At 42.3% G+C, this 27,932-nt stretch overlaps 1 protein-coding gene across 1 annotated transcript in view; it reads left to right on the plus strand.

The window, feature by feature from the left end:
• The window catches only part of LOC144768929 (alpha-2-macroglobulin-like protein 1), a 299,902-nt gene that overhangs the window by 238,616 nt on the left and 33,354 nt on the right, over positions 1 to 27,932 (plus strand). Inside the window, exons 30-35 of the mRNA XM_078652936.1 lie at positions 5,738 to 5,862; positions 9,145 to 9,229; positions 15,805 to 15,873; positions 19,425 to 19,527; positions 25,357 to 25,395; positions 25,875 to 25,898. Of these exons, the coding sequence (XP_078509062.1) occupies positions 5,738 to 5,862; positions 9,145 to 9,229; positions 15,805 to 15,873; positions 19,425 to 19,527; positions 25,357 to 25,395; positions 25,875 to 25,898 (445 nt within the window). The remainder of the gene's footprint in view (positions 1 to 5,737; positions 5,863 to 9,144; positions 9,230 to 15,804; positions 15,874 to 19,424; positions 19,528 to 25,356; positions 25,396 to 25,874; positions 25,899 to 27,932) is intronic.

Consider the following 27,932-nt stretch of genomic DNA (forward strand, 5'->3'; position numbering starts at 1 on the left):
TTTATCTGGTGTCTAAAGGCTAATCACATTACCTATGCTATCGGCTATGTAACGTCTATTCAAACCTGTAAGAGATGTAACATATACCATTAATGAATTATAGCACTTCTTTTGAAAAGGACAAATTGAACCATTAATGCATTGCACCTTGAGAAAGCACTATGTGACGACAAGCGTCTTGATACCCTATCGGATGATTAGCCGTGCTTTATAAATCCTGATTGATTGACTGACACACTGAGCAGATTTTTAACAGTTAAACACGAATGGGAAAAAAAAGAAGTATAGTTTGTATCCCAGTGATGGGCAACACCCAAAATGGGATCTCTAGACTCCTGAGCATGTAGAGACGCTTAGGCTACCAAGAGGTAGCATTCTCTACAAATTGGTTTTAGAAGCTCCTTCCTTATGCATTGCCACCAATGACAGCAATTCACAGAATGCTATGCAAGATGAGGAGGGAGCCGCGATGGATGATATTGATAGTCCCAACATGACCAAGACAACATTGGTACCAATTACAATACAGGATCACTACATCCAGCAGCCTGGCTGATCACGACACAGAGGGCCCGATTCACAATGGGACTTACAACTCATAAAGTTACGAGTGCCGAGTTTCCACATTTGTGGTGGAACCTCTGCACTCAAAGTGGAATCTCAGCACTGCAGCGTGGTGATTCGATCACGAGTGTGTAGATTCCACACTCGTAACTTTAAATGTTGTGAGTCCCTTATTGAATCGGGCCAAAATAAAGTATAAATAAACTACCCTGCCCAAACTCATAAATGAGGTGGAAATTCTCGCCTTAACCTGGGATAATCATTCCCCATATTTGACCTAGCTAGTAGTATCAACACCATATATTGAACCAAGTATAATTATTTTTTTAATAGGAGGATATACTTACAAATTGTTTATACATACAATAACAATCACAAATATAGATAAATGATTATATATAAACCGCGCTTCTTCCATAAAATAATAAATAGTCAAAGGAGAAAACAAATCTAAACAAAATCTCACACTAACCCCCAACAGTCAGAAAAACCTCATCCAACTGTCTCCACAATCACTCCACTCATACACATACCTCTATCATCCAACATACCAAAGTAAATATATACGAGGATTGCATCAGCAAGAACAAAAAATATCACCTAAAATTCAAACAAGTAAATACAAAAATACATATATTCGATGATCAAAAGGGCAAATTCTTCACACATGTACACAAAAATGAGAAAAGGCATAACATTGAATTCAATGGGTAGTGCAAAGTTAGTAAATAACTGTCAGCATGTCTTGCGTTCCAACATTGTCTATCATGAGTAGTTTGTTTATACTTTATTTTGGCTCCTTTCCCTGGATCCCGCCCACAAAGTAACTCAGGGTCCCTCCTCGATTTTGAATTGAGATTCCTTTGTGATTCGGGCCCATAGTTTGGTACTTTATAAATTCCTGATGATTGTTGGAAGATCTTGAAGGCATCTAGGCTACCTGCATGTGGGAAATATACCCTTGCAAATGAGCTCATTTGTGTGGTTGGCTATGATCTAACAATCTGGAGCCACTATCAATGGCCTCATCAATTCCCCCCTTTCCTATCTAGGTGGGATCTTAGACTTGCATCAGCCATGTTCATGGATCTGCTATTTTTACATAGGCATTGAAGGCCACATACACCATCCATGTTCTCTTCTTGATTAATAGAGGGATTTATAAAAGGTCTATTTCAGACAGTCCCAACAATTGATAAGTTAATGGCAGTTTGGGAACAAAAGACTGATTGAGCTCCCTTGATGAAAAAACACTTGACCAGACACACATCTCCAATTCAACATTTATCCTGAAAAACTCTGTTTTTTTGTTGATGATAGGTGGAAAGGCGAGTGAGATTCAGGTATTTTCAATAGAAAAATATTAAATGATTTTCCTGAAATATAAGGTAATTCTCATGCCTAACCCTAGCTTCATAATTCCTAGATCATCAACCATTCATTTGAAAGGGCAAGGTTGTCTAACTTTTCTTTTGCCCCAAAAAATATATGAGATTCCAAAAATACTACATAGATTGAACAAAGACTTTTTGTCAAGCTAGTCAGTTTTTTTGTGGTATTCGGCCAATCAAACTAGGGAAGAGCTTTGACAAAGTAAGGCACCTCTGTATCGAATTGTGTCATGTGTTTCTACTACTTATGCACACAGAGAACTAATACCAGGGGAGTAGCAGCTACTACAGACCTGTTTTCTGGAGTATCTACTAAAGACATTTGAAGAGCAGAATCTTGACTTTCTAACTACTTTTTCTCAAAATACCATTTTCTTGATGTGCATTCTAAGGCGGAGATGTAAGTGGAATAGACTGTGCTACGGAATCTGTTTGCTTCATGCAAGCCTCAGTCCTGCCTTCTACTATAATTCCCAAACTGCTTTGCTAATCTGTATTCAAGCATGTGAATCTGTGAAAGATCCAATGTTGGAGAAACAAAATACCAACCTGTAACTATAGGTTTTAAATGCTGACATATTTCATAATTTCACACACAAACCACCTTCCTCCATGTTTATTGTAAGGCTTACATGCATACATTGACAAGCAATGAAAATCTGGCCATTGGAGTCTCAGGCCACTGGCAGTGCTTACTGTTTCTCCACATCATTGATAATAGCTTGGGCCACATAATCAGGATGAATATAGTCTGTAGCTTTATTCAGCGTTGGTAAGTGCAGCTTGTGCATAACTTTTTAACATATGGAGCTTCCCCAACATGGCAACGAGGAATGCTCAGCATGTGAATCTATGAAAGATAACAATGCTGGAAAAGTATAGAAACAGTACAGTAACTCTTTACTTCAGTGTTGTTCAATGTCTCAGCCATTGAAAGGAATGGGCTTCATAGCCTTTCCATCTCATTGGCTCTCTGCTGGGTATAACAATCAGGTGTGAGTGCTGTTCATTGCACAACGTTTAATGAGTACCATGTTGTTTTAACATTTCCTGCTGAAGATTTCCATTGATTACTATCCTTTATTGAAGCAAGCATTTGGATATATGAAGGTAACAAGCTGGACAACTCCAGTTATAGGTAAGTAACTTTTTCTTCACCTTCTCACAGAGCAGTGTGTTTGTGTGTGCCTGTGTGTGTGATTGTGAAATGAAACCATATCTAATCCTCTCAAAAAGTGACCAACAGAGATAACACATCCATGAATACTTCAACGCAAATTCAATCTGTGATATAGATCTTTCAGAAAAGCCACTCTAGTTAACTAAAATTATAGAATCTGTGGAAAAAGTGAAAAATGTAATATTTTGGGAAGTGTGATTGAGTGTGTGATTGTGGGTCTCCACTTACCTGTCTGTGTTTCGTTGTCTCTGTGTGACTATGACTGTGTATGCCTTCGTGTGTTCCGTTTCCATTTGTTTGCACATTTGCCTGCATGTGCAGGTGTGTTATGTGTTTGTGTAGAGGATGGCTGTGTCTGAGTGTCTATATGTATACATACCCTGTAGCTAGGCACTTTGAAAAAGTACATGGAAAAAATGCAACTGGACTAGTTTACTTTGTAATAGACTGTGTGCCCTCACAGAGAAGAGGTGGCGATAGAGAATCCTTATTACGTAAACTAGAAACTAGGTATATCATTATGCTCGACACCAAGATGCCAAATGGGCTTAATACTAGTGAGGACTCTCACACTAACCTGTGCCTTCTTCAATAGCATTGTCAAGAGTACTGTACTGAGCCTATCAACTTGAAGCTGTATTATTGATTTGTATAATCATAGAACTACCCGTGTCCTCCACACTATTTTTTGAATTATGAGATATTTTATCCACTTCTTTTACATTCATACACACATATCTTTATTCACTGGTAGCACACTTATTTTACTGTTGCGTACTTTGCACATCTAGCAAATTTGCACACCAACAGTTGATACTTTGCACAAGAAGCAGGACCAGCCCACATGGGCATTATCATCGTCACGGTCTGCATCCATGAAATGTATTGCTTTCATTTGCATGTTTTGCAAAAATGCCCCTGTTGCTAGTTTCAGCATACGGTGGGTTATCTTAGGTACTACCTTTTACCGTGACTTTTTCGTATTCATCATGATATTGGCACAGATTAGGAATATTTATACGTTTTAAAACATTTTAATTATTTATGTTTAATCGTGTTTATTCTATATTGCTGATACTTATCTTATCCTCACTTGTGCATTGTATTTATTTGGTTTTAGCGTAATGGTCTGTCATTTATGTATTTATACATTTTAATAATGAACAGCAAAATAACTATGCATTATCATGAATGTATTACGCTTAATGCACTTATGCAATGATTTATATATAGTGTTTTCACTATCGCGCAACAGGCACTCTTGCACTTTAAAAATGGGTGGCCAGCCCCCATGACGGTGTCATGTGATCAAGGCTTTTGATAGCCGAAACGATTCATGGCTGGCTGGTGTTGGGCAAATAAAAAATCTACACCAAAAGATCGGGTCTCGCTTCATCCTTTGGTTCGGCTGAGTATGCTGAGTTTTGGACGACAACATACCGAATATATATATATATATATATTACCGTTGCTGAAAACTAAAATTTAATGATACATTTGTATTTATAAGTAGGATGTGTTCTTGAGGAATATAGTAATTGACACAATTCAAGTTCAAGTAGGGCCATCAGCCGCAGTTGTTTTTAATAACTTAGTTTCATTATGAATTTTGTTCTACATTTTAAGCACTTGCACTTTATTAAATCAAGCATTATGTAGATGACATGAGGCATATGAACAAATATGTGTTATATTGAATATGATTTGGGCATTATGACAGCTACCTCTATGGACTAGCACTTGATTCCATTGAATCTGTACTTATCTGTAGCAATGTACATATTGATGCACTAGCACTTTTGTATTCGAAATTCATTTCGGTTATTGAAAAAGAGGTAGTAACATCTCTTTTGATATGAATTATTGGATATTTTATCCATTATTTCTATGCCCTTATTTATCCAAGCTTGGAAACCATCTAGCGTCATATAACAACGATTTTAAATGAAAGTTTAAAAGCACTATGCTACAATTCTTTCCTTTGCCTCGTTTGCAAACAAACTATGTAAACAATTATCTTTATGCTTGATTGTATTGTTTTTACCCATGCGTTCTGTTTCTTTAGGCGCTTGGGCTTGTAATCACTACATATTGCTCTGCCTACTCCTGACGCGTCATGTGATCAAGCTCCACCTGCGGAGCGAAACGCGTCAAGGAGAGCACTTGCTCTGCTATGGAAAGCAATAAATCTGCACTGCTGACACTTTAATTGTGTGATGGCGTTTTGAATTCATTCAAAATATACTTTGGAGGAGAGGTGGTCTGCGCCCGCTTGTGACCGCGACTAGGAGCGGTCGGGTTTCTTCTGATATATATATATATATATATATATATATATATATATATATATATATATATATATATATATATATAGCTGTGTGTGTATGCCTTGTGTGTTTGTGTGTCTCTGGGTCAAGTGTGTGTGTGCAAATTATGTATGTGTCTCGTGTTAGGTGTGTCTGTGATTGCTCGCTATGAGCTGCAGGTCAGGGATGTATTGTTATGTTACAGTCGCTGTAGTGCCTCTCAATGTGTATCACTATACAGAGCATACCTCCTTACATTGCTTCACTGATGCCTTTCCCTTCTACTCTGCTCACAGGTGATGCTGGCCTATAACATCCTGACCCCTATCCGCAGTTCATCTTTTCAGCTCAGCGTAGACTCCTTCTTAACCTGTCCCGATCATTGTGAAGTGAGCAATCTCTTCATCGCTGTGCATGTAAGGTAAGTTCTCGCGTCAAAATCCCGCCTGGCTGTCATGCTGCTTCCCACAGTTCCAATGGATGAGGTGATGAAGTGTTGAGTGCCTCCAAAAAAGCATGAAGTTAGTTTCCTGAAGAGGTGGGCAGCTCCTGGATCCCCCTTTGGTGATTAGTGCACTTTACAAATACTGATTGAATGATTGATGGTGTAAGATTCAGTAGTATGTTGATGTGGGTGGAGCTCTCATTCTGTTACTCCAGGTTATCTACATACTGTCACCGATAGACACCGGAAACCCCACAATTACACAAATCCATATAGACATAGGGCCATATGTATCAAAAAGTCATTTTACCATTCTCAAATAGTGATTTTTTGTGAATACTATTTGAGAATCGCAAAATGCTATGTAAGTAGGATTTGCAATAATTTTTACAAATCCTACATATTCCTTATTTGCGAATCACAAATTGCAATTCACAATTAAGGAATACCTCCCCATTCATTCCTATGGGCCAAGAGGCCTATAGGAATGAATGGGAAGATATTCTCAATTTGCGATTCGCAATTAGCGAATCGCAAATTGAGAATGCAATTTCAAGGGTGTCAAAGTGACACCCTGTTGCACCCCTGAAATAAGCATGGGCGCACATGTGGCACACATACATGCCCTAAGGGCATGTATGTGCGTCACATTGCACTTTGAAAAATGCAAATTATCACCAACTTGAAGTTGGTGGTAATTTGCGATTCCTTAGGGCGAAATTGCACTTTTTTGGTGCTTCTTACATTGCATTTAAGGAATCGCAAAATTTGCGATTCCTTAAATGCAATCGCAAAATAAGGAATCACAAATGTTGCGATTCCTTATTTTGCACGCATATTTGCTTCATACATACCATTTAGCAAAAATGCGATCGCAAACGCCGCAATTCTGCGAATTTTGGTGTTTGCGATCGCATTAATGCTTGATACATATGGCTCATAGTGCCCTGCCTGAGCCTGAAAATGTCCCTCCAGCCACCATATGCTATTTAGGGATCGTTCGTCTCACCAGAGAAAGGTGGTTGGAAGTACTAAGTTCAAATCTCTTACATGCTCAACACCAATCATTCTCTGGGACCACCACTACCTTCTGGCACACTATTCTTAATGTCCTGAGACTAACCCCCAAGATAAGGTTTTTAACACAATGAGATTATGTTCTGTTTTACTTGCAGAACCAAGTTTCAAGTGACTTCTTCCAAAAGATTTTGTGAGACATTAATTCTTAAGTCAGAGGAAAAAAACTCAAAAATGTTGACGTCAGATATGAAAAAGAACAGGCACCTAGCCCGGTTGTTTGAATCTGACAGTAGGTTTGCAGGGTGAAAGCATGCAACAGTAGAGCGAAATACACTTTTGGGATTTCAGGAGCAGGCTGTAAGTCTGATATTTATGGGTGTTCATAGGGAGCAGAGTTGAGGGACTTGGAAAGTGTTGAGATTTGTAGCTTCAGGGCCAGACAGGCCTTATAGTCCACTGGGCATTTCCCCTGTGGGCTGGAGCCCTTGATGGCCGGTTTTGAAAGCTCAGGACTGTTCGTGGTGCGTCTGTCACTTTCCCCAGCTCCTCCAGGTTAATGGCTCAATTACTTACCAGTAATCTTCATTATTCAGATTTCCTTCTAACTCATTTCAATACTTAGTCGGTGAGGTTTCTAACCTCTATCCAGGTACCATGTGACCTAACCAGAGACAATACAAAACATAAAACAAAAATACTCTCCATCCTCCAATGACATGCAATAACTAGGGCTGTAATCCACTACACTTTCTTTAGATCTCCAATCAATGTAAGATAATCTAGGGTGTCTATGGGAACTGGAAGGAAGGGTCGTTAGTGTTGGTATGAGAAAAAGGGTATACAAATTACGCAGATTACTGGTAAGTATTTGAGTGATTACCTTCTCATCCTACTTTCTCATACCACTGCTTATTCTATGAGAATATACCATAGCTAAACAAGCACAACCTGATTCTCTGGGAAACAATAAACAACTCCCAATTGATAAAAAACAAACCTTTTTAATGCATAAAATCCAGAGCTACAAATGCTCAAGGTTTTGCAGCTGCCAAAACTCTGGACTCAAAACTCATGGATTCAACACTTCCCACATCCAGTCTATATTGAGTGACCAAAGTAGATGGTGGAGTCCATGTAGCAGCTTTGCATAAATCTTTGTCAGAAGCCTCACAAGCCTTTGCCCAAGAGGCAGCCATCACTCTGATGGGTCTGCCCTATACTGCACCTGGTAGAGCTACATCTTGTAAAGCATAAACAAAAGCATATAGATTTTCATGGTGTCTGAAGTGCAGACAAAAGAACAAAGTGTGGTGAGGTCCAGCCCTCTTCATTAGCATGTTAGTAGGAGGAGCAGGGAAGAGGGATGGAAGGTATTTTGCTCCAGTAAGGCTGCATGGTGCTTGGGAAGAGATTAGCAAAAGACACACAAGTGAATGCAGAACAAATCAAAACATTAACTCCCAGTCAAGAGATCTGGGTTAAATCCATCATTCTTATGCTCACCATGCCACCCCAGTTTAGACCTGGCCATATGCAAATCACTCTTGACCCTGTGTCTCATGGGCACAGTCCAGACCGAACTGCCAAGCCAGGTCCTCCCTGTACCGGAAGCAAGCATTCTAGGACCGGTTTTGCGGTTTCATCCCTGATCAGCCAGGATAGCTTGATTCCAGTGGCATAGTGAGCCACGGACCCACGTCTGGGCATACCCGGCACACTTAGTGCGAGTAAGCAAAAGGCACACAAGTGATGGACGGACTGCAGAGCAAATCAAAAACTTCAGTCCTAGTCAAGAGATCAGGGTTAAATCCATCATTCTTTTGCTCACCATGCTACCCCAGTTTAGATCTGGCCATATGCAAATCAGTCTTGACCCTATGCCTTATGGGAACAGTCCAGCCCGAACTGCCAAGCCAGGTCCTCCCTGGACAGGAAGCAAGCATCCTAGGAAGAGATTAGACACCTCATGGAGTAAGTGGTGTTCGAGAAAATGGGTTGAGGGGATACTTGCAGCAAGCTCAGAGGGGGCTTCAAGAAAAGGAGGGAGGGGGAAAGTAGGGAGAAGGTGATCAGCGAGTGAGGCGGGAAAGTGGAGAGAAGGAGAGAATGGATGGATGGAAATAGAGAGAGCACAAGGAGATGACGGGAGTGAGCCTGATTTGACCATTTTTTACAGGGCTGCTCTGTAGGCCCAGTTCGGGCCTGTGTTTCTAACTGGACTGTTCCTTACATCTACAGTGGCTCCCGCCATGAAACAAATATGGTGCTGATTGAGGTTCAAATGCCATCTGGTTTCTACCCCTCGGAAGCGGTGAAGCAAGAGGTAAGAGGCGACCAAAGTTTGGTAAAAGTATTCCCTACTCAACAGAGCCCAGTGCTGGGATAGCTGATGCATTCGATTACACGTTTCGGCGCACAATTCTAACATAATCACCTTTTAGTACTTTAATAATGTGTGGTGTTATTATCCTCTATAGTACTAGTGCTTGAAATGGGAATACAGAGTCGAAGTACTCCTTGCCCCAAATTACCTGTTAGCTATGGATAAGGGCCAGTACTGTCATCAGGGCCTGACTGGGAACCACAACCGGCCCTGGCAAAGTGCTCAGCCGCCTCCCAACACTCGGGAGGTTGGAGGTGCCGCCGAGCTTTTTGCCGGGGCCGATTTTCGGCCGATTTTGGTACAGGTACTTATTATACTAGTTTCAGAGAGAGCAAAGGTTTAGGTAATCCAGCGTGGATTCGAACCTTTGTCTTCAAGGTTGCAGACACAAACATCTGATGCTGAACCATCAGAGCTATCTTAAGGCAAGCATCATACCACATGGGACCCTTTCAGCAGTTACAGTGCTGACTGGGGCCACACATTGAGAGTATCTTTTGTTCATGGAAAAATACTACATGTCCCAGGTTGCTATGGAATAGATCTATGTTTGAATGTATAATCTGCTAGCAAAAGAGTAACCCTAAAGTCAGCTTTTGCAATGGGTTGCACTTTCTCTAGGCAGAAGTTTTTGGAATAGCAGTGGAAGGGACTAAATAGCACTTGCAGTTTACAATGATGTCACGGACAGTGACGTCATGACCCTGTCATACACCTAACAGATGAAGTGGCTGGGACTATTTTGCTCTTCATACGATTATCTGTATTCACCCAGGCATCATTCTGCTTATGTGTCTAGACAGCAATATAATTGTACACCTCATACAATGCCTTTTGCCTTATGACTCTCATTTGATAAACTTCAGCATTAGAAACCTTTGTGCATTAAAGTTCAGTGGGTTTAGCACTCACTGTTGAGATGTGTGGTCTGCATGTCAGAAGTTGAGATCGTGAACTCCGCTTTTTATCCTTCCATGGTCATTGAAACTTGTACCAGTTTACAATGTGAAACCTACAGGCCACTTTTCACAAGTAGCGACATGTTTGGTTTACGTCGTATCTGCAATTATTTCATTAGGCTTTGGATAGATATTAGAGTAAAAGGTTTTTCTCTTCCATATCCTTTTTAGATCACCACTTCACCTGCACTGCACTTAATCTTTTTCCATCATATATTTAGTGGATATCCTCTAGATACATCAGATGATCAAGTAGTACAACTGGTCATTGGTCTTTTTCTACTACTCCATGCAGAGGTCACAGAGACCGACACAAAATTCACACCACATCATCTCCTTTTGTGTTGAAAAGGTTGAGTGGTAAGAAAAGAAGGATATCCAGATGATCACACTGGCCACGTCTGTCAGTTGATGGAAATCTGACTGTTTCGTAAGGGTCTCTGTGTTAGACATCAGTTCTGATTATGGAATAGAATATTCCATTTAGAATTCTATTTATTAATAGTAAGCTAGATGGCTGATGGTTACCGTGTCTTTTTCTTTAATGTTTTTTTTGTTTGACCGCCAGATTTTTATGAACTGAAACCTACAGGCCACTCAGGGCTAAGTGCGCATTACAAACATGGCGTTGACTTTGGTTATGATGCAAACAAAAGCCACGGAACAAAAGTGTACCAGTAACCCAAGAAACACAAGCATTTGCAATGCAATAGATCTCGCATTTGTTAAAGTTAGAGCTATTGGCGTTGTAAAAGATATATTGATTTATTTTTGCAGCCAAGTACTTGCCTACTACTATTGTAGTTTAACGTTCCCAATAACAAAATATCTGCCTACCAGCTTTAAGAAAACGTAAACACAATTCATCAAAACACCACTTGGCTTTAGAGTGTGATTTTTACAATAAATAAGTCAGGGCTACTTACTAATCATGACTTTTTAACACCTTAAGTGCTCATGACGAGCCGTCACGGCGCTCAGCTGCTCATAACGAGCTGAGCTCGTCATGAGCCATGGAACCCTCACACGCGGGAATCATTCCCCTGCTGTGCTGAACGTTCCACGAAACGGGAGTGGTCATGACAAGCTGAGCTCGTCATGAGCACGGGGGTGCTGTGCGTGCCCCCCAGCACAGCGGGAGAATTACCCCTGCTGCGAAGGGGTTAAAATAAGCATATCAGTCCTATAGCCTTGATCAATGGCATGTCACCATACCTACATCATTCCTTCTGTGTTGAGCATAAGCTGCCCCCTAAAGTCTAAACTGCTATGCACGCAATATTCTTCAATGGAAGCACATAACATAAGGCAAATACAAATCTGCACTCAAGGGAATAAGTTCTGAGCCACTCTCTAAGTGTTGATTCTTAAAGGTATTATTTCGGTGGCTCAGCTCAAATTAGGTTGGAGGGGAGACAGAAACTGTAGGGCGGAAGGATTAAGGGTAAAACTGAAAAAACAAAAACAGAGAGAAAGGAAAAGAGCCTACAGTAGCCGAAAAAGGGAATTTTTGACAATGATGGTTACCCCCAATTGGTGAATCTGAGTAACTGTTGTTAGGATTTGGGGCATGCGTCGCCATGCTCCTTTTTCCTTAACCAGCCAATTGAATCCTTGGCAGCTGAGATGTGTCACCACCACAGCAAGCAGCAATACAAATAATGGGGTGACCCTCAGAACCTGGGTATTCGTATTATATAGAACAAATGCTTTTGTCAGGGTTTTTGCAATTGCTTAGAAAAACTGTATTTACTGCAGCAAACACAAAATTATTATTAACGTACATAGAGAGGATTATGAAAAAAAAAATGAAAAAACAACACACTAAGAAGACAAATGGATTCAATCGTATATTCAAAGTAAGTATTGAACACTGTTGTCTATCTCAAGTACAAATGCATTTGAACAGAGCCATAGGTGACAATCGTGAAAAAAGTGAATAGTGATGTGGACAGTACACTATAAACATGAGAAACAAAAGAAACTTTTCCAACTCATGTCTGTTTTTAACACATGTACTGCAAGACCTATTAGTTCATTGAATCATCATCAAGAGAAGTGTGTGGACATATGAAGCATGTCGACGTTTTGACCCTGTAAGCAGCTCAATTTGGGGTGCATTACAACGGGTCTTCCTCAGGACAACAGAAGTGGGGTGGACAGCCTATGAAATTAATTGATTACAAAGAATAATCAGGTGTGTGTTGGAATTGTGACTAAATTAAAGTATGTAGTATCCAGATGGATGCTCACCACAAGTTCGTGGAGAACCAATGGGTCAAATAATTCATATGTGCCAACAGGCACTAGTCCTTACCAGCAGCGCATAATTTAATCCAATGATGGACAAGAGAATTCTGGAAATACATCTGGAAAACACTTGAGTTTCCCATGCGAGAAAAAAAACCTATTTAAATAAACTGAAAGGAAGGGGACATGCCTTCTTATTTCAAAAAGGTCACCAGCCGGTTAGAGCCGAAAAATAAATTATAACCTGAAATGTATTGGTACTGAATAACAACACAATAGAGATTAAAATGAGCTAGGATAAAGTCAACAGGCATACCTTGTGTAAGAAGGGAAATCACTATCTATGAATAATGTCTGATTACCTAAGAAGATGTAACCCAAGGCTGATTTGTGAAAGAAACACAATGACAGTAGAATTAAAATACATATATGAATGTAGGGCATGTTGTTTCTGGAAATTCAATTACAAAGCAGGTGTAGTGTATAAATAAATAAAAAAAACACAAATGTTGTAAACACTATTCAATCTTCTTTCAACCATGGGGAATATATGCATAAAATAATTCACACAAACCACACTGGCCAGGTACATAGAAATAGTACATAAGTCAAAGTGATGTGAAGATGCAACGTGATTATCATACCATATACGTCTAGATTGACTCGATGCCACAACAGAAGATGCACTAAAATATTTAAAGGCCCATATGTAAGAGTTACCTGTTGTGCCAGAATGATTCTAGTTGCACCACAGCAAGGTATTCCATAAATACTCATTGTAAAAAGTTTATGCTCAGGGGTAAAACTGAATTGATAATGATTTGCAACAATCTTAAAGCTAAGACACTTGCGGGGGGCATGGCTTGGACCATGAGCATGGCGGAAGTATAGCTGTGAGGCTCCGACATGATCCCGTAGTAATCTGATATAATCGGGAGTGAGGCATCCCTGCTGACCTGTATTTGGGTGCTGGATGGGTGGACTAGACTCCGACGCCTACATGAGCTGAAGCCGGTGCTTGGCTGACCTGCAAACCCAAAGGAATGGAGCTGCAACAGGGCTGGGAGAGCCCGGAGATATCGAAACCGAAGAGGCTGTAAAATTGCTGGCTGATTGGGAACTCTGGGAGCGTGGCAGACACGCCGCTTGTTTATATATGCATCGCACTTTCACCTGAAAGCCTGATGCAAAAATAAACAGGCGTGTCTGAAGAGACGCCGTGCTTGAGCGTCGCACGCTAAATCTCCAGTTCGGGAGAGCAGGGCCTAAGGGCAACAGGGCGGATACCAGCCCCGCTTCCAGAGAAGCCAAACACCAAACCAACGACTATAAGTCTCGCCAAGGCGAAGCAGCACATGCGGTGCGACGCAGGTGAGACCTAATAGATAGCAGTGATGTCAAAAAGGTAGCTAAGATTTTATTGCATTCAGTGAAGTTCTCAAGGACGACATGTAAATGGGGCAGCTGTGACACCTTGTGGCCAGTCATAGCATGGCAACCAGTGAGGGCCTGGAAATAGGATGCTTTGTTTCTGGCTTAAGCACAGTGCCCACAACGTGATAACAAATAAGGACTGGCAAAGCTAAAACATCACACCATCTGGACCTATTGGCTTTCCTAAAGTTGTCTGCACTGTCGAAAAGCAAAATAATTTTTGCGGATTGTTTGTCGCGTAATTCTTTAGACACGTACATGCATCACCATGCGTGAGTGCTCCTATAGAGTGACGACACATGAGGCATAATTTTCTTTTTCTTTTTTGGTAAATTAAAAAAAATAGCGAGTGCAGGAAAGAGATTTTTTGATAGCAGACCGCTCATCAGAAAATGAGACCTGCGGGCCCTACAAAAATAGAAAAAATATAAGTCCCTGAGAGGGGTGAGTCCTAAAAAAAGGAATGGTGGGACTAACCTAATTAATCAGTAGGCAAGAGGCATCACGACGCGTGACATCGTGGCGTGTGACATCACAGGAAGTGGCATCACAAAAAGTGACATCAGATCTTAAGCCCTCACATATATGTTTAGCAGGTCTATCATGAGTACATTTGAGCAGACTGATTCAGGCAGAAGATTCCCACTTTTGTAAGCTTCTCATGAACCAATGTTGCCTTTTGTCAGTGTAAAGCTGCCTCTACCCATAGTGCTTTAAAAGGAAAAATACTGATATTGAAATTATTACTACTCCTCCTCAGGGGTGGTATGTGCTATATAAATGCTATTTATTTTGTGCAAATACTGGAAAAGATCCACACATCTGACTTCTTACAGTGCATGCATATCTCCTAAACAGATCCTGAAGAAAGTGAAAAGCTGGCTCTCTTAAGTATGTGTGAAGTGCTACCACTGTGTGAGCCTTTGTTTCCCCTCTGCTGCATATGCCTCTAGGTGTGAGGCTCCTGACTGCTGCCAGCCAGGAGACACAAACTAAAGGAGGCCTGAGGACCCCTCAGATTTGGCCATTGTTATGGGCCCAGCAGGAGTCAGAAAAAAAGACTGCCCCATCCCTTCCCCGCCTGCCTGTTGTTACAGATCGAAAGCAAATAACAACGTGCAGGCGCTGCTGAAAGTGTCCCGGTGTTGGGAATGACACTGGGATGAATTCAGCATCTTTTTTTGTTGGGGCCCAACTTCTTGGCAGGGTGTACGGTGTCCACACTGTGAAAAAAGTGGGTGGACGCCGTCCACCCCCGTGTTCCCCCTGACTCGTGCCCTGAGGGTGAGGATGGAATGGAGGCACGGGTGGGGAAACTAAAGGGAAGGATGGGGGAAAAACTAAAACTAAAGCTGGGTGGGGGAGGAGGGTAAAAACAGTATACAAGGGTAAGAGAAACATGGTATAGGGGAGAACCAAACGAGAGCAGTACGTGAACGAGAATGCAACACAAAGAGCATGGAGGTCAGGTGTTTGGGGAAGTCAAGCTGTACACAAAGGACAGAGCTAGAAAACAAAGTCACTCTCGTGGAGTGCTGAAAGGAAAATAAAAAAGTAGTTCCCTAAAAGTGAGCAGTGGAAGAATATAAGTCAGTCAGCATGATGGTAAAGCAGCTATGCTCCAATGCAGGGAGAAACAATATGGACAAGGCAAGCTAAAGCTTAGGAAGGGAACAAATGGGAGTGAAATTGAAGGGCAAACAACGTTAAGCAATGGGTGGGCATTAAGCCACTTTAAAGTTTGGTAAGCTCACAACAAGTCTTTCCCAACCAGACAGCTTGTAGGAAAGACCTGAAAACAGAACTTTTTTCTTGAAAGAAATAACACAACAATGTCTGATCCTTTTTCCTTGTTTTATTTAATATCCACAGCTCATCTCGAATGATTTTGTGCAGCAAGTAGAACTATCCTTCAGCTCCATCGTCATCTACCTACAGAAAGTAAGTGAAAGTCTCCAGAGGGGTTTAATATGCAAAGGCACATAAAGGCGGTCAGCAGAGGGGTGTATTTAGTCTGCTTCAGTTTCACACACAACTCACGAATTGCCCCCAGATCTTTGGAGCCCCTTCAGTTAATTCTTACTAAATGTCACATACTTGGATTCACTTAGCCTCCGTAGCTGTGGACGCTATGGACCCTATTATGATGTCGGTCGGCAAGCCTTCGACCTCTGGTCGGAGGCTTTCCAACCGACATCATAGGTTTCACTTTCAACCGCCGTATTACATTGGCGGTGGTCGGAAGTAAAACCCTCCGGTCATTCCGACTGGCTTCCGACAGGCTCAAGGAGCTCATCGATCAATCGGAACTGGCACATAATCCCTTAATGGCTGCATTTCGACCATCGGGATTACAATGTTGGTTTCCCACAGGCTTTCCATGACAGGAATTCCAGTGTGAAAAGCCTATCAGAAAGCGACTTTGAGGGCCCCTAGAAGGGGGCTCATGTCTCAGAGGTCTACGGTTGTGGGTTAGGGTGCACCTGTGGTGCCCCCCTGTTAATCCTTGTGCTGTGTGGCAGGTACCGTGAGGTGCCTGCCACGTGGTGCAGGGATTAACAGAAACTCCCATTTCTCTATGGGAGATTGTGCCGCGGCAGGTTTATGGTCGCAGCACAAACTCCCATAGAGAAATGGGAATATGCGACTGCACCAAGTGCGGTCGCATTGTAATAGCTGTGTCGGGACCGCCAACCGGAGGTCAACCGGTCCTGAGACCGCAACAGACATCCACTTAACATCGTATGAGACTCTATATATTTACTGGGATTTGTATAGAACCGACTCTGTCCTTAAGACTTCAGAGGGCTTTACAGATATGCACACATGCAACGAGTAGTTACAGGGGGGCTGCATTGTATTTAATTGATTATTACATCTATTGTAATTTATTACATATAGAATTATAGACAGGTAACAGTGAATAACTCAGATTTCGTTTTTTTTTGCAAAGATGTTCTGAGTAACATCAAAGAGGCAAAAAGAATGAAGTTATTTATATGTCATTTTGTGTCTAACATTAATTGTTATGTGTATTTTACAAATATGCACTTTTGTAACTTTGGTCAAATAGGATTGAGGGGGTTATGTTGGAGGGTTTTCTGCTTCACTTTGGCTTGTGGCATTTTTGGTGCACGGTCCCAACGTGTTTACTGAGCTGCAGTTTCACACTTTTTGACATCTGGGATGACTCGTGTGATCTCCAGTGAAACATTGTTGCTTGTGTTTCAAATGATAATGCCTTTATTCAATGCTAATTCTCAGAACTGTCAGCCCTGCCAAGGATCTCAGGTCCATGCATGATGTACTGCTCCAGTCCAGGTTTTATTTTTAATACTGAAACATGTAGTCTTGTTTATTACATTTTAAAATAGGACTACAATTCCCAGAATTCAAAGAAAACATACTGGACTAGAGCAGCATATGATGCATGGGCCAAGGAAATTGAATGTGTGTACGGGGTATTCTGCACATATAATTCACTGATTGTGCATATCTCAAGATGAAGGGGTGGGAACTAGAGGCGGATGAACCGGGGGACAAATAGAAAGAGTAAAACAAGTAGACCATCGGGCCAGTAACCTGAACAGTGGGGCCCAGAGGTAGGCAGATATGTGAACCGGATTAGGGGTATCCGGCCAGGGTGGGAAGAATCAGAACTTTGAGTGGCACCCACAGAGAGCTCTAGATGTACACAAGGAGGGTGGGTGGTTAGCCTGAGAGGAGAGTAGACAGAAAAGGATTTGTTTTTACCTTCCCGGCCATGTACCTGTGGGACCTTCCTTCCCAGTACTGACTTCCCCACAGTGGGAATGAAGCAATAGAAAATACCTACAACCAAGACCAAGAGGTTAGAGTACAGTTTTTAGTATGCCATTTTCCAGACTCTGCCACACTGGCAGTGGAAACTCCATCACATTTTGAGTTTGTAAGTATGGAAGTTGAGCAGAAATTCCAATGAACTGAGGTGGACACAATGCTTAATGTGTAAAAGAATAAGTACCAGAGCATAACATTTTGCTCAGAAGCCCCTGGTCAGACCTATTCCATGTTGGCACACCAAATACCAAGGCTGAATAGTCCTCATATCTCTTCAATCCAGACCAAACATTTCCTGTCCCTTTATCTCACTCTTGCAGGTTCAGTTTCCCAGTGAGGATTTGTAGATAGCCCAGACAGTCCCCATCCTCAGAGATGCATTGTTGTAGTCCTCTGATGCTGGGACAGACGCTGTACATCAACTTAAAGTAGTACATTCCTAACCAACGTGTACACTCCAGTGAAATGTGCACCATCACAGCTCAAATAATGCTTGTGGTAGTATGCCGATTAACAGGCTGACAGGGTAGCCACTTAGGGCCATGGTGGTAGGCCACAGTATGACAAATCATGGCCTTTCATGCATTCTGGTAATTGTAGTTTTGGCTTACTTCCATTGAAGTAATTAAACTAATACACATGATAACAATGAATTTTAACAGGCAAGTCTCAAAGTTAGGACATGGAGTTCTAATGGCATAGAGTGTGTCTGTAGACACTGCAGTGTAGATAGACCTAGAAGGCAACCCCACTGATGCACCATGAGGTGCTGCAGTAGAGAGCACAACTTTCCACTAGAAAACACCCTTGAAAGTTTGATATTCTGTGGATGAGACTCCATCATAGACCAGAAGTATTCCACAGGTAAGTGTCGGGTGATTGTGACACCCACAGGAAAGCCAAGACCACCACCCCAACCCCACAGAGAAGGGGCGGATCCCTGGGAAGCACACCCTAAATTCAGCTACCCACAGAAGAGCAGAGACTTCCGCTCCCACCACGCTGCCACTTAGAGAGGATTTTGTACTAGTAAGTGTCTCATGAACAGTGATAAGTTATTCTAATGGATTTTTACACTGCTGGGTATGTTATTCTAATTGACATATTTCCATAGACATATGTTGCTATGACATGCTACCCATATGGGGTCAGTTACTTACATCAGGGCCCTTTGTCCTCTAAGAGGCTGTTTTGTGATGTCTTCTTCAGGATTGGACTTCCTCACCCTGCCCTTTCTCAACTCAACTTCTACTGGAGCGTAGGGCCGGACAGGCCTTTTATACTACTGGGCATTTCCCCAATGGGCTAGAGCCCCTGGATGCCAGATTTTGAAAGCCCAGGTGCCTCTGTCAGCTTCCCCAGATTAGTTGCAGCAGGCACTGGCTGTTTCAAGGGAGAGACAAAAAGAGGGGGAGAGAGGGATGGAGAGAGAGTGAGCACACATAGTGGGGGGAGAAGAGAGAGAATAGATGGATGGAAGGGGGCGAGATAAAGCAAGGATAGGAAGAGAGTGTTGCTTGTTTGTGCCTTTTTGCCAAGGCTGCTTTTGGTTGCCCTGTCCATCCCTACTGGAGCTGCTACGTGTAGGAGTGTTCACACACTCCCTCATCTTCTCAATCTCAGGCTCTCCTTTTGTTCCCCTCTAAAGCAATCCTGCTCTTCTCTCTCCGTAGATGGATTCCGGGGTGCACAGGTACTCTTTCACTGCCCATCAAGAGTTTGTGGTGGACAATCTACAACCAGCTACAGCGAAGGTTTATGATTACCTTAAACCAGGTGAGCTACCCTAGTAAGCTGGCCCTGGTATATCCAGGCAGAATGTTGTAGATGTGTGTCCTTACGACAAATTTTTAACGCATGACATGGGAATGTCTGAAGGTAGCAGCGCTTTGGGGTATCCGTAACTGCTATGAATGAAGTAACTTGAAGGATGTATGACATTACAATGCATGCTTTTACCACGCATGCTGTTACGACGCAGTTTTTACAACGCATGCTGTTACAACGCATAGCGCTTAAGGGTGCTGGATAGTGAATAGTTTAATTTACTATTCCAACTCCAGTCCCCGTGGATAGTAGGGAAGGTGTTGGATAGTAAATTGAATTTATTCCCTATCCTAGAGCGCCCCCCAGCAAAATGCGTTGTAATGACATGCGTTGTAATAGTTGCGTCGTAAAGGCACTGCGTGGTAAAAGTTGCGTTGTAAAGGATGTTTACCAACTTGAATGAACATAGAGATAGCCATTAAGACCCGCTTGCTAAGCACTGTCCAATGAGACTGAGACTGTAGCACTTTGTTCCATCCTTGTGAAATGACGGATGACCGTACCATGGGTACCTCCAAGGTACCGGGCATAGCACGGTGAAAGAAAGATATGTTGGAGTGGTTGTTGGCTGATGAAAAACATGTGAAAAAAAATATGCAGAGATTAAAGGCCAGATGTATGACCATTTCATATTGCGAGTCGCAAATTGCAATGTTTTGCGACTTGCAATTTGTGACTCATAAATTGGAATGTACAGCAGTGTGTCAGACATGGTTTGAGATTCCTAATGGGGTCGCTAAGGACCTACCTCGTTGATATTAGTGAGGTAGGTCGTAATTTGTGACCCCTTAGGAATCTCACAAATCACAGTGATGATGTCTTTGTTTGCTTTTAAATAAAACAACTTTTTTTTCAAATGCAGCCCATTTTCCTTGAAGGAAAATAGGATGTTTTTAAAATGAAAAAAATTAAAAGTTTTCTTTTCATTTCTTAAGGGCTGGCAGTGGGCCGTAGGACCACTGCTTGCTCTTAAAAAATATTTTCGCATACATTCACAAAGGGGAAGGGGTTCCCTGGGGAACTCTTCCTGTTTTCAAAATGGCTTACCACCTACTTAAAGTAGACAGTAACTGTAATTTTTTTGTGATCGCATTTGTGGTCGCAAAACAATCGTACATATCAGTACGACTCGCTATAAGGAAGGGTCGTCCTTGGCAGGCTCCTTTCCAGATAGCGACTTCCAAACCCTATTTTGCGAGTTAGTAATAGGTTACCAACTCACAAAATAGGGTTTATACATATAACCGGGATGATTTTCCATTTGCACCGCTCAAAGGGTTGTACATCTGGCTCTTAAACCTTAAGGCAGATATAGTGGAATGGGCAGAAATGTTAGCGACTCCTTAAATAATAAGCCTCCTTTAGGGAAATAGGAGTGCCCCTGTGAAAGGACAATGTTCCATCCCCCAAATAGAAACTGTGGGTCTTGCATGTTTAGGAACAATATTATGAGATGACGCGCATCAGCACATTGGCAATGACACTTCAATAGACTGTGGTATAATTGATAGGGAACATCAACTTTTGGATCAATTCCAGGTTCCCTCGCAAGAGGAATTTAATGCAATAGCAGCCAGCATCTCTTCAGGTTCCCTTATGGACCCGCTGACACATAAGTCCTGGAAATTATTTGGTGGTGAACTCTTTCCGCATCTGTATCAAATTTGCTGTCAATCTTTAACTAATGGTGTAGTACCGGAAAGCTGGAAAAAGGCAGCTGTTATCCCATTGTTAAAAAAGGCTACACTGGATCCCCAGTGTCCCTCTAACTACAGACCTATCTCCTTGCTACCGTATCCGATTAGGATCTTGGAGAGGGTAGTGAGTAAGTCTCTTTCAAAATATGCTGAGGACAATGACCTATTGGACGAAGTCCAATTTGGTTTTCGCCCGGCACACGGGACCGAGACTGCCCTGGTGGCAGTCTTGAATGACCTGAGAATGCGGGCTGACAGTGGTCAGACAGCATTGTTAGTGCTGCTTGACATGTCGGTCAGGTTCGATACGGTTAATCACCGCATCCTGATTAAGAGATTGGAGGAGATGGGTGTTGTGAGTAGGGCTCGGGACTGGCTGCATTCTTATCTTTCTAATAGGCAACAGGCAGTGACACTGTCGTCATTCACTTCTCAGAATAGAGATGTTAAACATGGGGTTCCACAGGGCTCGGCTATCAGCCCAATTTTGTTTAACCTTTATTTCCGTCCCCACATTGTCCTAATAAAATCATTTGGCATTGATGTCATAAACTATGCGGATGATACTCAACTTGTCTTTTTCATTGAGGGCAATAAAGCAGTGCCTTTAGAAAAATTTCACAACTGTATGCACAGAACAGCAGAATGGCTCAAAGAGAATTCACTGCAATTTAATAGGGAAAAAACTGAGGTCCTGTGCTGTACCGCAGGTAAAATTCAGCGACCTCTCCCAGTAGACGTCTGGCCAGACCCGGCTAAGAACTCCCTATTGCCCGCTAGTACTGTGCTCAATTTAGGAGTGATGTTGGACAGTAATTTACAATTGGACTCCCAGGTGAATAAAACAGTGAACACTTGTATATCTCTGCTCCAAGCTCTTTGGAAGATACTCCCGTTTTTACCTACTTTAGTTAGACCTCAAGTGGTGCGGAGTATTATTCTAAACAGAATAGACTACTGCAATGCTCTTCTCTTAGGTGCCCCAGCTGCCTTGATAAATAAATTACAAAGAGTACAGATCATGGCGGCTAAACTGGCACTAAATCAGCCTCGTAGAGCCTCGGCCTCATTGGCCTTAAAGGACCTACACTGGCTGCCCATTGCGTTAAGAGTTCAATTTAAGGCACTCTGCATTGTCTGTACGGCAATACATAAAATCGGGCCAAAACTGCTGCAAAGAAAATTTGTATGGTACTCCCCTGTTAGACACCTGCGTTCTTCAGCTGCCAATCTGGTTTGTGTTCCCCATGTTAACAAAGCTCAAATGGGGGGCAGATCCTTTAGTTTTACAGCATCCGGACTTTGAAATGCTCTGCCTCCGGAGCTTAGACAACGGAACAACGCGTCACGTTTCAGGAAGGAACTGAAAACCAGACTGTTTCCCAGAGATTAGATCTTGCCTATCTCAGTTAGATACTCGCAGTGGCTGATTGGTAATCTAAGCGCCTGGATTCCCTTGGGGTGGCAGTTGCGCTATACAAGTGTACCTGACATTACAATATTAAAAAATATGCGTTGAATATTTAATTTTATAAAGATCCACTCTGTGGGACTGCTGTGGCAAAATTCATGAACTGAGATTTAAAGTCAATGAAAAGATTTGTTAGGAAAAACAGGTGAACCAGACCCCTCCAGAGGCTGGGTGGTCTCCAGAGTCTGGGGTGGGAACTTAATGGGACTGAGGAGGGGGCTGCCCAACTGCGAGATCGCTTTGAAACTTGTAATTTGTCGCGGGGATCTTCAGGACCATGCTGTCCTGCTTCTATCAAGCTGCCACGTACTGCCCAAGCAATCGTGGAGGTGTAAGGTCAAAGGTCAAGTTGAATTTGCAATATCCTTTGTGAAGAAAGATAGGTCCTTACTTTTTTGAAAACCTTGCATGGTCTCTGGCGTGCTGTAGTTCCTATGGAAAGACATCCCTGAGTTTTATTCAGAACCATAAATGTGCCAACTATGGGCCAGATGTAGGTAATCCAGATTTACTGATTCTAAAATACCAAATTTTACTGATTCGGTATTTTAGAATTGGTAAATGGGATGAAGTTATTCATTCGGTAAATGTTACCAAATCGGTAAGATTCAGTAAATACCGAATCGGTATTTACCGATTCGGTATTTCCCATTCTTCTCCCTATGGGCCTCCAGGCCCCTAGGAATGAATGGGAATTACCGAATCGGTAAATACCGATTCGGTAAAATGGGGAACACATTCAAGGGTGGCAGGGTGTCACTTTGACACCCTGTTGCACCCCTGAATAGTGCATGGGTGCACATGTGGAACACATACTATGTCTGCCACATGGCACTGTTATAATTTGCAAAAATGTGCTTTTTTTAGGGTTTTGGATATTTACCACCAACTTGTAGTTGGTGGTAAATAACGGACCCTGAAATGGGAAAAGCACTCATTTGAGTGCTCCCTACATTAACCACATCGCTGCGGCGACTATTCCGCCTCAGCGCTAAGGGGGCGGGGCGGCCGCCGGCAGCCGCATGCTGGTGACGGAACCGCTCCGTCATCAGCCGCGGTTGGGCTGTGCTCATGACGGAGCGGTTCCGTCATGGCCCCGCCCGCTCAATAGAACGCCCAGCGCTGGCGCGGAATCTGCGCCTCGCAGGCGTGGCGGCCGGGCCATGACGGAACCGGTTCGTCATCAGCACCACGCCACCGCAGCTGATGACGGAGTGGTTCTGTCATCAGCATCGAACCGGTTAAGGATTCGGTAATTTACTGAATCTGTATTTTAAGGAATCTGTAATTTACCGATTCCTAAAATACCGATTCGGTAAATTACCGAATCCGTAAAATGGCCACCTACATCTCAAAAGCCTAATACTGGTCGGTAACGACCGAGATTCGGTAATTTCGGCTGTTACCGACCGGTATTGGGAGACCTACATCTGGCCCTAAGCCCCATCAACCTTGGAAAAGGCAGTGGTCCTTGGTCTTAAAGAATGTGCTTTGTTACTTATGATTCATGAGTAGAGCTGGCGTGATCGTACCATAAAAGGTGTTCATGCGATCCCATTAAAGGGTACAGGAGAACTGGGCCCCTCTCACAAAGGCTTTGATGACGTGTATGCGTTCTGATTGCACAGAGCCCACTTTGCACGTGGTCACTTTCACACTAGAGAATTGTCGATGTGGATAATACTCTGTATGGACTCACAGTATTTGCACACTTGCACTGAACAATGACAGTTGTGCAGCTAGGGTTTATGCAAGAGGTGGCCTTGCATATCTTTCTTACACATAAGGGTGCCCTTGCATACACGTCATTGCAGCAATTCATTGGATTTCTTTAAAGAGAAAAAAATAGAGGATTTACAAGATAAATTCAAGGAAGGCATAATTTCTTCTAAAAAAAGGTTACCAGGTTCCTAAAGGGCAGAGTCACCTTTTCAGTCTTGTACCGTCTAAATGTAGGAACATCAGTCCCTGCTATCTTTAGAAATGCATTGCTAAGTAGGTGTTTCAGTGAAATGTACTTTATTATAACTGATTTAGGGCATTTAAATACATTTAAAGAACAAGCATTGGCAAAGGAAATATGTATCTGACCTGAAAAACTGTTGTCTTTGCCAATGCTTCTTACTTACTTAGACAGCTCCTGCTAATACCCGCCGATCTGCGGCACTAATATTTTACTTAAAAGTACAAAATGCATGAAAGATGGCTGCCGAGGACAAGCATGCGTCCTCAGCGGCCATTTTGTAATGCATTTTGAATTGAATCAGCAGCAGATAAGTGAGTTAGACAACAAAGACATCCCATCCAAAACAGTGAGTCTTGCCAAAAGAGAGATACACCTGTCTGTAGCCGAGATATAAAAAGCCAGAAAGTGGTGGCACCTTCGTTATGCATAATTTAAATATGCACATTTAAAATACACTTTCTGTAATGCGCACATGCGTCAATATATTTTTACATTTTTAAAAGTATTTTATTATGAATTCAGCAGAATTACATGTGATCAATGATAAATAAGTCATGTTTTCTTTGTATGTCCTTGTTGGTGTCATAAACTGTGTAAGTGATTTTATTGTATTTCTTTATCTTTATTTCTATTTCTTTTTACAGGGGAGCGTGCTGAAATGCTGTATACTCCCATCAACAAATGTAAGACATGATTGTATAACACCTTTCAGACTTATGAGCATGTCAAATGTTAATTCTGTAATTACATAGCTGCTAACTTATAACTGTAATGCAACCATGTCTTCAATCAAGCTGCAAGTTTGTTATGACGTCACATGATCTATTTTCATTGTTAGGTGTCACCTCTCACATATTCAGAGGCACCAGACCATCTGTCACTTTACATTCTTTGTGAAAATGACAAATCTTGCATCAAGTTATATTAAAGTGCTATTTACAGAGCCTGTAAAGTATTCTATCAGAAGCATGATTCAGAGTGCCTGTTAAATAATCAGTGTAACATGGTACCTCTAAACTAATCATCAGTGCTCCTATGTCACTCACTATGACATATACATCACTCGAGGCCTGCATTAACTTCCATCATTGGCTATTGCTATATTTGTGTACTGAAATGATGGTGTTAAATCTCTTTCTGATTTTTCCTTCCCTGCCTTTAGGTCAAGTAACTACAGAAGGAACCAGTGAGTATTTTAAAAATGAAAGAAATGTATTTAATGTACAGCACTATTTAAGCTACCTTCTTGTTTAGAGTGAAGTCCCTCCTTAGCCTTCGGGGGTGGAGAGTGGGACAGTTTCCCAAACATCTTGTCCACTTAACACATACACTGGAATCAGGATAGGTAAGGAATGCAGAGATTCCTTCTACTGACCACACAGGGAGGAAGGGATCCTCACAGCTGGCCACTCTAAGGGTTTCTCTAGATGGTCAAGGTTTAAAAACACTGACAAAGAGCATGAACCTCTGTGCCCACAAGAAGGAACTAGCCTGGGCCTTTACACTGAGCCACATTCAACCGCGTCAGCTTTCCCTTATTAATAGTAAATGGTCGCCCAGCTTGTCAGAGCCCCAGACATTGTGACGTTAAACTCACAATAAAGGCATTAGGGCCAGATGTGAAACCACTTATAAGAAATGAAGCTGCACTAGCCACTGCCCTGGATTGTAGAGAGTGAACAGATTTTGAAAGAATCACTCAGTCATTTCATCTTCCTACCTGCTGCTTGACAGCTGGTTATGGGTTTTTTCCTAAGGAACTTCAGTAGAATAACAGGGAAAAAAATCTCTTAGCCAAATTATCCATTCTTTGGCATTAGTACTGAACAAGGCCATTTACATTGCTTTTCAGGCCGAAACATGTTGGCATGTCTTATGAATGTGGTAATATAGAAGGTGCCACGGGTTCATGAAGCCCCTTCTATAGTACTAATTTGCAGGAAGCAAAGATGGTACCTACATAAGAGGATGGTGGGCCATATTGGAGATACAGAAACATTTGCAAAATGGCAATGTAAGGCAACTGCAATCAAATCAAGCATTTCACAAAGAGAACCTATTAAGTTTAGAAATGAAAATACTGAAGGTGTTCTTTACTCTGCATGGTTTGGGCCCACATCCCATAGTTTTTTTTATTTGCAGTTTTCACATATTGGTGAACCTAAAAGCAGGATTTCTGCATACACAGCCAAATTCTCAATTAGCAGAATCAAGCTTTTCAAGCAGAAATGTACTTACTTCTGTGTAAATCTCAAATATCTAGGTGGACCTTTCTTGAAGGTTCTTGGCATAAAAAAAAAAATGAGGAGCATGTGCCGCAGGACTTTGTGGGTATTTACAACCATTTTCCATGCATTTTCGATCCTCAATACTCATGGAAATGAATTCTTGTAAATGTTAAGAGTAGGTTTTGAAGGTGCATACACCACAGGTGAAGGTGCAGTGGTTTTCGAAACACATCCAATATTAAATGGCATACAAGGCAAGCTCTTAACTAGGGACACAGGGAGGTGCTTCCGACAAGCACAAATAGGGCTCCCATACCACTTACAGGCCCTATACAAACATTACATTTACCAAGGGGATTTATTCAGGGTATTAGCTTCAGTTGTAGTCTTTTTCCAAAACTGTAGGTACTTTCATATTTTAAGACACTCTTGACTCCATAGGAGCTGGGGATTATTGTGACATCTGTGCACTCCGTGACGGGAACCCGTTCTCAGGCACTGCTCAAAACGTCTGCACGGCATTTTGATTCAGAATGGGAAAATTGTGTTTGGAGTTGCTGTGGTTCGGCATGGAGAGCATTATGGTGGAGTGGTGTGGCTCACTGGTTAGAGGCGGCAGACCCGTAAGCAGAGAACGGCCCGGGACCAGGGTTCAATTCCCGACGCGGCAGGGTCGTGGACCAGGGTCAAAACGGACTCGATAATTCTCGCCTCGGTCCCTACTCTAACCAGGGAACACACTCGGCAACTCTGGGCATTAAGCTTGCCTCATCTCTACAACGGCCCCCCACAGACGCCGGGGATGCCTGGTTTCACCTTGGAGATACCCAGAATGGGACCATCTCACAGGGAAAACCAGGACGGGTTCCCCAGCGGTCTTCAGCGCCAGGATACTCCATGGAGTCGCAGTGCGCTTTACAAGTACACCCACACATGGTAGCTTGTACTTTGGTCAGACCTTCCTGGCTATTCAGAGGGCAGGTTTCCAGTCT

This window comes from Lissotriton helveticus, chromosome 7 (assembly GCF_964261635.1).
Source record: "Lissotriton helveticus chromosome 7, aLisHel1.1, whole genome shotgun sequence".
NCBI lineage: Eukaryota > Metazoa > Chordata > Amphibia > Caudata > Salamandridae > Lissotriton > Lissotriton helveticus.